General features: G+C 39.5%; 1 protein-coding gene across 4 annotated transcripts in view; it reads left to right on the forward strand.

The window, feature by feature from the left end:
* Positions 1–13,852, forward strand: part of Ccdc146 (coiled-coil domain containing 146) — a 154,870-nt gene that overhangs the window by 21,301 nt on the left and 119,717 nt on the right. For all 4 annotated transcript variants that reach the window (XM_059257215.1, XM_059257214.1, XM_059257213.1 and 1 more), the window contains one exon: positions 9,667–9,866. In XM_059257215.1, coding sequence (XP_059113198.1) covers positions 9,678–9,866 — 189 coding nt within the window. In that variant the 5' untranslated portion in view covers positions 9,667–9,677. The remainder of the gene's footprint in view (positions 1–9,666; positions 9,867–13,852) is intronic.

The following is a 13,852-nucleotide window of genomic DNA, read 5'->3' on the forward strand; positions in this document are numbered from 1 at the left end:
GGTTCTTTATGGTCCTGGGGAAGTAGAAGATTCATCATTGATTACACACACACATAGTTTAAGAGCTAACTGTGTGATGTGTGTGGAACTTTAACACATGTGTTTGGAGCTGCCGCTCAGAAACAACCTCCTCCCTCTCTCTTTCCCTCTCTCTCTCCGTCCCTCCCTCCCTCCCTCCTTTCTTTCTTTCTTTCTTTCTTTCTTTCTTTCTTTCTTTCTTTCTTTCTTTCTTTCTTTGTTTCTTTCTTGCCTCCGTCTCTCTCTTTCTCTCTCTCCTTCTGTATATGTACTAAAATAGGATTCTGCCAATCACAACCTTTTTTGAGAGTTTCTTTTTCTTTTGTGTTGCTTGTAGAAACAGAAAGAAGTTGTGGCTTGCTTTTCTAGGTCTTTGGATGACAAAGCTTTTTACCTCATCTTCTTAAAAATCTTCTCTATAGCTTTAGAAAAAATGTTTCATGTCTAACTTAGCCTTTATGTAATAATAATGAATCTTGGGTAATTGTACACAGAATAAAAGATCTCTGCATGAAAAAGCAATTATTTTTCCTACTGCATTTAGAATTGCCAAGTTGGTAGTATCTGACACTGCTGTTGTCCATTAAATGAATCCAAGTGTGCCTCGTTTAAGATGGGCTGCCCAGTGTTCCAAGCCAGTCATCTTGCAGACCAAATGGACTTTCTTAGGATGGACTTTCAGTAAGATATTCAATATGTTCTTTAAAAGAAATATCCATAAGATCACAGAGCTGTTAGGTCAAGATTGAGGGGCACTTTTCTTACAACTGTTTACCATTGTTTTCTTACCAGCCATTTGACATTTCTGTGATTTAAGAAAAAATTTTGAAACTGAAACAAAAATAAATGAATGGAAGTTTCTCAGAGTTCCTCCTTCCTCCAGGATGTTTGGCTCCAAGTTACTGTAGAAACAAACACCCTGTAACCCACAGCACTGGGCTTCTGGGAAAAGGAACATGTGATCATGTTGCCCTGCCAATCGGAAGAATTCAGTTACACAAAACAGAATGATCAGAGTATGTGGGCCCAGGAGGGAAATACAACATGTGTAACTTTCATGTTATAGCATGCTATTTCTAAAGTGACCAAAACTTGTGTGTCCTGTGGCTGCTAATATTGAAAGAGAACATGGTTCCTTAGAGTATCTTTCCCGGAGCATTGCCATCTTACCCCCCAGAGAGCCCCTCTCTGCTCCAGTCTCTGGAACATAGGCTATTTAATTTTTACACATGCTCCTTGAAAGTCGAGAAATTTTTCCTTAATAGCGTAAAATCAAAACAAAATGCTGACCACCTATGTTAGGTTTGAAAGAGGAGGAAGTGGCATGTCTTACAAAATGGGGCAGACCCTGCTGAGGAATTCATTGCTTCATTTCTTTTCTTTGTGAAGCTTCCTGTTTTGGGTTTGATCTTAACCGCACCACACATAAACTGAGAAAAACAGAGTGAGCTGCTCCTCTAAGATAGGACTGAAGCCTTTCCGTTTCACTTCCCTTCTTCCTTAGCAGCCTTTTGCTTCTCTGTGAATCAGAAGCGTGTGCTGCGCCTGTGTAAGAGTCCCTTCAGACCCTCTAGTGAAGAGTTGCCCAGGCTCCAACCCTCCAGCTTTCCGGAGGACAGCTATGCTGTGGAGCTTGCTGTGCCAACGGTGCCCCTGGAAGTGTGCAGTGCAGCCCCCCTGCTGCTGCAGCTCAAGCCTTGGGGAGCCTCTTTCTATTAGAGTGTTTTAAAATGTGTGCTTATGATTCTTTTGTTAATTTGTCTTGCTGCCCGTTTATGAACCACCTGAAATCAAATTGATGTCTACCTCGTTTGCTCACCATGGTGTCTGGTTTTTAACCATGACACTGTGGTGCTTCTGAGTCACCAAGTTCACGTTCTTTCCAAGCCGTTCCTTCAGATCAGGGAGGTGGTTGTGAAAATGCAGCCGTTCTCCAGTATCTGTAGATGAGAGTCCGGATTCAGGCAGTTAGTGGCTTTTACAATCTTACCTACCTTCATAAAAAGAGTGTTTGTCTTAGTTACTTTTCTATTGTCATGACAAAACACCATGGCCAAGGTAACTTGTGAAAAAAAAACATTTAAATTTCATATGCCCATGACACTATCATCATCATCAAAGTCATAGAAATATCTGTTACTTCCAAAGTTACTTTCTTCCTCTTTTACTATTGTGTTGTTGAGTTTTAAGAATACTTACAAGCCTTTAATCTCAGCACTTGGGAGGCAGAAGCAGGCAGATCTATGAGTTTCGAGCCAGCCAGAGTACACAGAGAGACACTGTCTCAAAAACAAAAACAAACACTTACCTAAGAGTTTCCTGGATAACTTTAAGTAGATTTAAGTAGACCTAGATTATTAGTTGTGGGCACTATGTTATATAAATTTCCAGAACTTATTTTCATGGAATAACTTTAACTTTATACCTGTAGCCACCCCTCCACATTCCCCATAATTGCTCACAACCACCACCCAACTCTGTTTCTGTGAGTATATGAGAATACAGTAACCCCATCTCCCTTTCCAGTTTATTTCATTTCAAGTAATGATCTCTGGGTCTATCCATAATATCACTGTGGTGGTTTGAATGAAAATGGCCCCATAGGCTCTTAGGGAGTGGCACTATTAGGAAGTGTGGTCTTGTTGGAGTAGGTGTGACCTTGCTGGAGGATGTGAGTCCCTGAGAATGGGCTTTGAGTTCTCAGAAGCTTATGCTGGGCCCAGTGACACTTTCTCTTTCTGCTGCCTGCCAATCTGGATGTAGAACTCTCAGCTACCTCTCCAGCACCATGTCTGCCTGCATGCCACCATGCTTCTTGCCATGATGATAATGGACTAAACCTCTGAACTGTAAGTCAGCCCCAATTAAATGTTTTCCTTTATTAGAGTTGCTGTGGTCATGATGTTTCTTCACAATAGAAACTCTGACATCAGAATCCCCTTTCTTTTGAAGGCTGACTTGTGTCCATTGTTTAAACAGATTACACTTCCTTTATCATTCATCTATTATGACACTGCATTGATTCTGTAACTCAGTTCTTGTGAGTGACACTGGACTGTCAAGGAATATGAAAGTGTTGATAAATCTTCGAGATCATGATTTCAGTTCTTCGGGGATATATCAGAAGTTATACCATTGAATCTAAGGCCATTTGCTTTGTGATTTATTAAGTCCACATAATATAATTGATGTGGGAGCCCAAAAAAGCTTCCTAGTGAGATCTGAACTTGCTTTACACAGCAGGGCTGCATTAGGGGATGGCTTGACCACATGTGTGGTTACTAGGCGTTTGGGATGGTCTGCACTTGGCTGTGCTTTGGGGAGGTCTTTTGCTCCACTCCTTGGCATTCCTTTAAAAGCTCTTTAGAAGAGACAGAAGGGGCTGGTGGGTTTTGACCCAGGCCCTCCTGAAGCTATCCTGTGTTTCTATCTGTCTCTTCTATATTTCTATCTAAATCCCTCACTCCTCAAAAGTCGCTGGAGTAAATAAATGTGGGAGCTTGGCCCCCACAATTTGGTAATTATTTTACCAATTTAGATTTCTGCTAAGAGTGTACAAAGGTTTAGTTCGTATCTCCTTCAACCCCTGTTAGCTTTTACTTTGGTTTACAGTAGGCCTCCTCATGGGTGTGTGGTGCTCACTGTGCTTTTGATTTGAATCTTCCTGATAATTTGAAATGTTGAACACCTTTTCATATACCTGAAGGAAATTTGTATGTTGAAGTTTGTCTGGTAATGTCTCCTAGAACTCTGTTATAGTGTAACTATATGATGTGAAATGCTTTGCTTGCATTCAAATATTTACAATGTTTAAGAGAATAAAGATGGCCGGGCGGTGGTGGCGCACGCCTTTAATCTCAGCACTCGGGAGGCAGAGGCAGGTGGATCTTTGTGAGTTCGAGGCCAGCCTGGTCTACAGAGCGAGATCCAGGAAAAGGCGCAAAGCTACACAGAGAAACCCTGTCTCGAAAAAACAAAAAAAAAAAAAGAGAATAAAGATGAAAAAAAAAAAGAGAATAAAGATGGAGATTTTCAGTAAATGGGGAAATTTGCCCACATATAGCATAGTATTCACCTTTTAAAAATATTTTTAATTAAAAAATTATGAATGTATGTGCACCACATGCATGCCTAGTGAAGGATGCCCTGGAACTATAGTTGTTATCTGTCATACAGGTCTTGGGAATCAAAACCAGGTCCTCTGCAAGAGCAGCAAGTGTCCTTAACCACTGAATCCAGCCCCACTACTTGTCTGTTACCTACATAAACTGTACCACATCAAGGGTACAATGGTTTGGGAAGGTTGCCTCAATCTTAGTGCCATTATAATTAGGGGCTTATAAAATAAGTAGTTTGCTATACTTTATAATGCTTTTGTAATGGCAAAAAGCTGGAAACATCCCATATATTGATACCCTATTGTACAGCTATGAAAGGAGTGATTTGTGGCACTGTAAACAATGAACAAATATGTGTGCTTAAGGGGGGGGTGTCTAAATGATATCAGAAGCCACTAACTTCACATAAAAACAGATAATCTGGTGTTCCTGATTAAAACACACGTCACCAACTATGAGGAAACTTGCAGTAGCCAGAGAAAGGAAATGAATAACTCATGACTGGAGGGAATTAGAATTGGCCAGGTGGAAGCTATAAGCTGTGATTTTCTGAAATAAGATGAGTTAGCTACTGGTATTCTCATTTGAGAGAGGAAAAAAATTCAATGGACAATGATATGTCTGTGGTCATTTGAGCAGTAAATTCAAGAACAGAACCACTCAACCTTTCTGGTTCATTTAACAACATGCATTCCATTTGAGACTTGGACAACGTGCCATTGCCATCAAGGAACAGCAAACCTCATAAGACAGACATGAGACAGTACAGACTAGGGCAATGGCCAGACGTCAAAAGGAAGACAGTGGCAGTGTCTTTCCTGAAAGGAGTATGAAGTGTGGACTGTTTCTTTAGCTGAGAGCAGATTCATGCAATTCTGAGATCAAAGGAGCAGATAATAAGACTGGCATCCTTTCATTCAGGGGAGGCACCTTCTCCATCTAAATGGGGCCAATGGCACCTTGTAGGAACCCTCCTAGAGACTTCTCTGTGCTCTACTTAGAACAAATCAGCACCTACAGTGTACACCTGCCTTGGTAGATTCGCGATCCGGGCAGTTGTGTATGTTGTAGAGCAGAAGATCCCTGGCTTGATGCCGCATGTCAGCATCTGTTTATGATTGTCTTTTTTAGGTTGTGTTTCATTGGGACAATCAAGCTTATACTTGAACTGGACAAGCAGGCAGGCCATGCAGCAGTGGACACAAGCTAAGAACTAAGCCTGTGGCTGTGGCCAGCAGTGTGGGTGTTGAGCCGTTGACCCTGTGGCCTGGTCTCAGCTGCCTGCTTGAGTGTGGTTTCGGACACTGTGGAGACCTAAGACAGTTAGGCCAGGACTCAGATACAAATTGGCATCGTTAAGGGCAGAACTGCTGACACTCATGCAGAAGACTTTTTAGTTTGGAAACATTTTAGTAAAGTATTACAAAATTGAAGGAAACACAAAGATTACAATAAACAGTATAGGAGTTAACAATTCCTCAGAGTTTCAATAGCTCCAGTTTTGAAAACTACTACAGTATTACACAGTCTTGGACATACAAATTAAATGTAAATATTGTTGCATTTGACAGAAATGAATATTTTCATATGAGGTTTTCATTAAACTAAGAACTAACAAGGGAGAACAATTGTCATTGTGTTCTTTCTTTGTAAATGAATGTACTGGATAGTTTTATGTCAACTTGGTATAAGCTAAAGTCATCTGAGAGGAGGGAACCTCAACTAAGAAAATACCTTCATAAGATCAGGCTGTAGACAAGCTTGTAGGGCATTTTCTTAATTAGTGATCGATGAGAGAGGGCCCAGCCCATTGTGGGTGGTACCATCCCTGGGCTGGTGGTCCTGGGTTCTATAAGAAAGCAGGTTGAGCAAGCCATCTGTGAGGAGCAAGCCTGTAGCTAGAGTTTTCCTGCCTGGCCCACAGTCAGGACAAATCTCTCTCACCTGCCAGTCCCACAGCCGCTCAGATCCAACCAAGTAAACACAGAGACTTATATTGCTTACAAACTGTATGGCCATGGCAGGCTTCTTGCTAACTGTTCTTATAGCTTAAATTAAGTCATTTCTATTAATCTATACCTTGCCACATGGCTCATGGCTTACTGGCATCTTCACATGATGTTTGTCATGCAGCGGCTAGCAGTGTCTCTCTCTGCCTCCTGTTCTTTCTTTTCTCCTCTCTGTTAGTCCCGCCTATACTTCCTGCCTAGCCACTGGCCAATCAGTGTTTTATTTATTGACCAATCAGAGCAACACATTTGCCATACAGAACATCTCACAGCACAAGCCAGTAAGCAGCACTCCTCCATGGCCTTTGCACCAGCTCCTGCCTCCAGGTTCCTGCCCTGTTTTGAGTTCCTGTCCTGACTTCTTTCAGCGAGCAGTGCTATAAAGTGTAAGCCAAACAAACCCTTTCTCCAAAAATTGCTTTGGTCACAGTGTTTCATCACAGCAATAGTCACTTTAACTAAGGCAATGAACTTATAGGAATAGGTTACATACTATACTGAGTGGTTTTGTGTGTCAACTTGACAGAAGCTAGAGTCATCAGAGAAAGAAGCCTCAGCTGAGGAAATGCTTCCATGAGATCCTGCTGTAAGGCATTTTCTCAATTAGTGATCAATGGGGGAGGGCTCAGCCCATAGTGGGTGGGGCCATCCCTCAGCTGGTGGTTCTTGGTTCTGTAAGAAGATGGGCTGAGTAAGCCATGGGAAGCGAGCCAGTAAGCAGCTCCCCTCCATGGCTTGTGCATGTTTGAATTCCTGTCCTGACTTCCTTCAGTGATGAACAGCAATGCTTAAATATAAGCCAAGTAAACCCTTTCCTTCTCAACTTTCATTTTAGTCCTGGTGTTTCATCACAGCAATAGACAGGCTCACTAAGACAATAAGGAAGTGTTTTGGTGTCAATACTAAGCCTAAAGCCTTGCTTAGAGTCTGGTAGTCTCCACAGCTGCACAAACGTGCCAGGAAACACTAAGATGAGTATTAAATGATTTTGCACTTGAAATTCAGTTCATGCATGAATATAATTAGAGTTGGGAAGATTGCTCAGTGGTTAAGAGGACTGACTGCTCTTCCAGAGGACCCTGGTTTAATTCCTAGTAGCCATATGGTGGCTAACAGCTGTCTGTAACTCTAGTTCTAGGGAATCTGATGCCCTCCTCTGGCCTCTGAGAGTACTTACTGCATGCATGTGATGTACAGACATAGAGACCAACATACATGCAAAACACCATGCATATAAAATTTTCAAAACTGTTGTAAAGAATGCAATAACCATTATGCTTGAAAAACAGTGTTCTACAAAAGAGGCTCATTGACTCTAGATATTATATTTTAAAATGACTCTTCAGAAATTTATCTTGATGTTATCAACCTTCTTCTCCATTAAACATGGCCAAAAATTACTTGTGATTTTATATTTCCCAAGAGCAGCTGACATCATTTTCAATTATGTCAATTAAAAATGAAATTGCAAAAGTATAAATTTTGATAACCTAATAAATTATTTTGCAGAAAAAAATGAGTCAGAGAAATCTTATGACCAGGCAAGATGTCACTGCACTATTGTTTATTTCATTATATAAAATTATTATAAAACATTTTCTTGTAATTTATGTAGTCTGTATTTATTTTGTTTTCATGTATCATCATTAAATTTATTGTATTTCATAAACAATAAAACATCTTAAGGGGTAAATTTTATATTTTGGGTAACTTTCATCATAAATTTTTCTTGCTTTTTTCCCCTCCTTTTTCCGCTGGATTAGGCAGCTTCTCAGGAAGCCTGCTGGCATGGTCTGGGGTGAAGGCTTTTCCCAGCTGGTGACAGAAGTGAGGGAGGAGCTGTGGTGCTGCTCTCCTGGAACTTCTGCTTGGACGGGTTAATGTTCTAACACGTTGACTGGGTTATTGTTACTTCATTGGTTTGGCATTAGCACTTCATGCCTGAAATCCAAGCAAATTATTTGCAGTTGCAAAATGAGAGGAGTAACTGAAATTGTTTGCTCTATTGGCAAATATTCTTGGTACACATTCTATTACATGTATTACTTGCTGGGTGTTGAAGATACCTACACAAATGCAGTTTCCTTTTTAAGGAGTATAACTGGGGAGACTGTAGTTGGTTCTTGTTTTACTCTTTGGAGGTCTGCCACTCAGCTCCCAAATAAATACACAGAGACTTATTCTTACTTATGAATGCCCGGCCTTAGCTTGGCTTGTTTCTAACTAGCTTTTCTAACTTAACTTATCCCATTTATCTTTAACTATGTCTTGCCTCTGGGCTTTTGCCTTTATTTATTCTATATCTTTCTTTCCTTCTTGCTCTGTGTCTGGCTGTGTGGCTGGCCTCTGGTTCCTCCTCTCCTCCTTTTCTTGCTCCTTGCTCCCTTCCCTAGATTTATCCTCTTTTTTATTCTTTCTGCCTGGCAGCTCCACCTGTTCCTCTCCTGCCTAGCTATTGGCCATTTATCTCTTTATTAGACCAATCAGGTGTTTTAGGAAGGCACAGTTTTGCACAGGCAAAGTAACACAGCTTCACAGTTAAACAAATGCAACATAAAAGAATGCAACGCATCATTCCATCATTAAACAAATGTTCCACAGCATAAATGAATGTAACACATCTTAAACTAATATTCTACAACAGGAAACAGTATGAAAAATAATAAATTATAATACAGTATTTTTAAGTGTGGCTACAAAAGCATGGACAAGCTACGTGCTATAGAAGTATCAGAAAGCAAAGTGTGATTAACCTAGTAGGTAGCTAGAGAGGTCCTGCCACTGTCATATGTGGTCATATTTGACTCATGTTCTTATTGTAACCCTTTTGCTACCAGAAATTAAATGGGGGAAAGGGTCTGCTGCTTAAGATTAGACATGTTCTAACCCTGCTGCATATTATTTATTGAATGGATAAGAATGGGGTTTGAATGGATAAGTATAGCATGTTCCAACAGACTGCTGCCTATTCTCTGCTTGGCTTCCTAAGAGCCTGTTTCTGTCTCCCCTCACCCTTCCCATGCCTGGATCTCAAGATGGCTGCTGGTTTATATTTTCCAGAGTCACTGCTAATAATTTTAGGATATATGTGTACGCACAGTTTGCATGTATGTACATTTACATGTTAGGGGGCACTGTGCATGTAGAGGCCCCAGGTTGATGTCCAGAATCTTCTTTGATTGATTTTTTCACCTTATCCTTTGGGGCGGGGTCTCTTAATAAAATCCAGAGTTCACTGATTGGTTAATCTCTCATAGCCAGCTTGCTTGTCATCTAGTTATACATTTTTTCTCAATGCACCAAAAGCCTGAATGTATTGTAGATAGCATCTGGGGCTGAGAGTATACGGAGGTAGTAGAGAACTTGTATAGCATGCCCAAGGCCTGGGTTTTGTTCCAGAGAGAGAGAGCAGACAAAGACTGACTTACTTTAGTTAACCTTTGCTTACTTTGTACAATTTTCTATTACTTTGTAAGTGAAGACATGCTTAAATAGTTGAATATGAACTGTTTTTATTTTAGAATTGTGAAAAATGGAAGACGATAGCACAGACCCAGAAAAAGAAAATGAAGATGACAATGAGGAAGCAGCAGAAACAGAAGAGGAGGAATATGAAAAGGACCAGAAGGAGCACCCTTCTGTCATAATGCCCACAATTAATATTCGAGAGGAGCGGCTTGTCAATTTAGCTGAAACACCAGCTTTCCGCTGTCTGAATGAGGTACGTTTCTTTGTACGTTATTACTAGAGTAAAACCTAATCTTCACCCACTTAAAATTCAAAGTCTATGTCATTTTCAAAACTCTGGGTTACATAGCTCGTATAGGCTGTAATCATATGCACAGGCTGAAAGTCTTAAAAACAAAATGGATCCTGCTTTTCCCTCTAGGCTAACACAGTATGTAGGCTCCTTTAAAGTATAACATTTACATACATATTGTCCATTAAGTACATTTCAGAAGTTGGTGCATGATATCTAAATTTTTCTTTAATTATTGTATATTATATACCTGTTAACTTTCATAAAACAAAGATAAGAAATCTAGTCACAACACTCATCCCCAGAGACCCAGGGTCCAACTGGTTCTTCCTGGCATCTCCTTCTAGCCTTCCCTTCTAGAACATCTCCAGTCCTTTATGACTTTGCTGACCCACAGAACCTTACTCTACTAGGGATCCCCAAGGACCCCACAGCTGCCATACTTGACTAGGACCCAGAGTGGGCAGAACAACCAAAGAATGGAACACTCACCCAGCAAAGATAAAACCAGATCCCTATACCAAGAAATACTTCAGATGCCATGATTTCAGATGTCTAGATCCCAGTGTAAAAAATCCAAATATGAACAACCACGAGAGTATGCTTCCCTCAGAAGACTGCATTTCTATTGTAAGAAGTCCTGAGAAAAGCAATTTAGCTGAAGCATAAGATGAGGACTTCAAAATAGCAATTATGAATATGTTCAAAGACCCTAAAGAGGATGTGAATACATGCCTTAATAAAGTCTGGGAAAACACAAACAGTTGAATGAAATAGTGAAAACAATTCAAGGCATATGAAAGTAGAATTTAACACAGAAAAAGAATCGCTAAAGAAACCTAAACTGAAATAAAACTGGAAATGAAAAACTCAAACAAAAACCTTAGAGGTAGGTCCCACTCACAGATTAGAAAACATGGAAGAAAGAATTTCAAGTCTTAAAGACAAGATAGAAGAATTGCTAGTCTAGACAAAGGAAACATTAAATAAATAAAAATCCAGGAAATGGAACACTATGAAAAAACCAAACCTATGAATAATAACTATAAAAGAAGGAGAAGAATCCCAGGTCAAAGTCATGGAAAATATTTTGAACAAAATCATAGAAGAAAATGTCTCCAATCTAAAGAGAGATGCCTATCAGGAGATATACAGAACACCAAAGAGACAGGCCCAGAAAAGAAACTACCCATGTCACATAATAAAACATTAAATGTACAAAGCAAAGAAAGGATTTTAAAACGTGAAAAAAAAAAAGACCAAGTCACATATAAAGGTAAGCTGGAAAGGCCTGGACAGATGTTTTATAAGCTCTAGGGATCGCAGATGCCAGGTCAGCCTATACACCCAGCAAGATTACCAATCAGAATCAACAGAGGAAGAAAAAGCTTCATAACAAAAACAAATTTAAATAATTCTGTCCACCAGTTCAGCTCTACAGAAAAGACATTTATTACACACAACAGGCCACCAGAAATAATCCCAGAACAGCCAAAAGTGGGGAGAAAACTCAAACCACAATATAACATGAATTAATAAATACTGTTTATTTTTTAACTCAATGGTATCAATTCCCCAATAAAAAGACATTGAATTAGAAAACAGGATCCACCTTTCTGCCGCATCCAAGAAACAATACCTCATCACCAAGGACAGACATCACCTTAGAGTAAAAGAATGGAACCAAGAATCAGGCAAATGGACCTATTTTAATATTAAAACAATAAATAAACATCAACCCCAGACCATTTAGAAGAGACAGGAAAGAACACCACCTATTTATTAAAGGAAAAACCCACCAAGAGGACTCACAATTCTAAACATCTATGCACCAAGCACGAAGGCACCAAGGTCATAAAAGAAACACTACTACAGCTGAAATCCCATGCTGACCCTTACACAGCAATAGCGGGCAACTTCAGGTCCCCATGCCCACCAATACACAGGTCATCAAGATTAAAAGTGAATAGAGAAACACTGGAGTTAAATAACATCAGAAATCAAATGATTCTAACAGACATCTATAGAATGTTTCATCCAAACACTCCAAATGTATCTTTTTCTCAGCAGCCTATAGAACTTTCTCCAAAATTTACCCCATATTCAGATACAAACTAAGTCTCAACAGATCTAAAAAATTGGAAAGAGTACCCTATATCCTATCCGACCATCATGGATTACGGCTAGATATCAATAACAATAGAAATGGCAAAAAGTCTACAAACTCACGGAAGCTGATGAGTTGGGTCAAGACAAAAATCAAGAAAGAAACAAAAACTTTTTAGAGTTGAATGAAAATGAAAATACAACATACCCAAACCTATAGGACATAATGAATGCAGAAAGCAGTTCCAAGAGGCAATGTCATAGCACTAAGTGACTACATTAAAAAAAAAACTGAAGAAATTTCATATTACTAACTTAATAGTTGAAGCTCTAGAAAAACAAAACAACAACAAAACTACCCTGAAAGAGTAGATGGAAAGAAATAATCAACTCAGGGCTGAAATGGCAAAAAAATTCCAAAGACTCAATGAAACAAAGAGTTGGTTCTTTGAGAAAATCAGTAATATTGGCAAACCTTTAACCAACTTAACCAAAATATAGAGAGAGAGGTGAAAAGGAGGATGTTTATAACAGATAGCAAAGAAATTCAGAGAATCACAAGGACACACATTTTTAATAATTTCTATTCCACCAAACTGGAAATCCTAAAAGAAATTCATGGATTTCATAACATATACAACCTACTAAAGTTAAATCAAGATGAAATAAACAATTTAAATGGACATATAACCCCTAGTGAAATAGAAGCAGTAATTAAAAATCTCCCAACCAGTAAAAGCCCAGGACCAGGTGGATTCAGTGTCGAATTCTAAAAGACTTCCGAAGAAGAACTAACAACATAGAAACTGAAGGAACATTTCCTAATTCTTTTTCTGAAGTGGCCTTTACCCTGATACCAAACCCACACAAAGACTCAACAGAAAGGGAAAATTATAGACCAATATCCCTTTATGACCATAGATGTAAAAATTCCCAATAAAATATTTACAAACTGAATCCAAGAACACATCAAAAAGATTATCCACTATGGTGATATTGTGTTCCCCAATATATTGTGCACTCTAATAAACTTATCTGGGGTCAGAGAACAGAACAGCCACTAGATATAGAGGCCAGAAAATGGTGGCACACACACCTTTAATCCTAGCATTCTGAAGGCAAAGATCCATCTGGATCTCTGTGAGTTCAAAGCCACACTGGAAACAGCCAGGCATGGTGACACATGCCTATAATCCCAGGAAGGGATGGCAGAAAGGTATATAAGGTGTGAGGACCGGGAACTAGAGCCTGGTTAAGCTTTTAGGCTTTGAGCAACAGTTCAGCTGAGATCCATTTGGATGAAGACTCAGAGGCTTCCAGTCTGAGGAAACAGGATCAGCTGAGAAGTTGGTGAGGTGAGGAAGCTGTGGCTTGTTTTGTTTCTCTGATCTTCCAGCATTCACCCCAATACCTGGCACTGGGCTTGTTTTTTATCAATAAGACCTTTTAAGATTTGTGTTACAATCCACCATGATCAAGTTGGTTTCATTCCAGGGATGCTGGTATGGTTCAACAAATGTAAAACAATAAACATAATCCACCACATTAGTAGACTAAAAGACAAAAACCACACAATCATCGTATTAGATACAGAAAATGTCTGAGACAAAAATCCATCATCTTTGTGATAAAAGTCCTAGAGAGACTTGTTATACAAGGGATATACCTCAAAATAATAAAGATAATTTACAGCAAGCTCATGGCCAACTTCATTCTAAAGGAGAGAAACTCAAAGCATTTCCACCAAAATAAGTGGTGGACAGGATGCCTACTTTCTCTGTACCTATTCAATACAGTACCTGAAGTCTTAGCTAGAACAATGAGACAACTGAAGGAGATCA

Source organism: Peromyscus eremicus, chromosome 3 (genome assembly GCF_949786415.1).
Source record: "Peromyscus eremicus chromosome 3, PerEre_H2_v1, whole genome shotgun sequence".
Lineage (NCBI taxonomy): Eukaryota > Metazoa > Chordata > Mammalia > Rodentia > Cricetidae > Peromyscus > Peromyscus eremicus.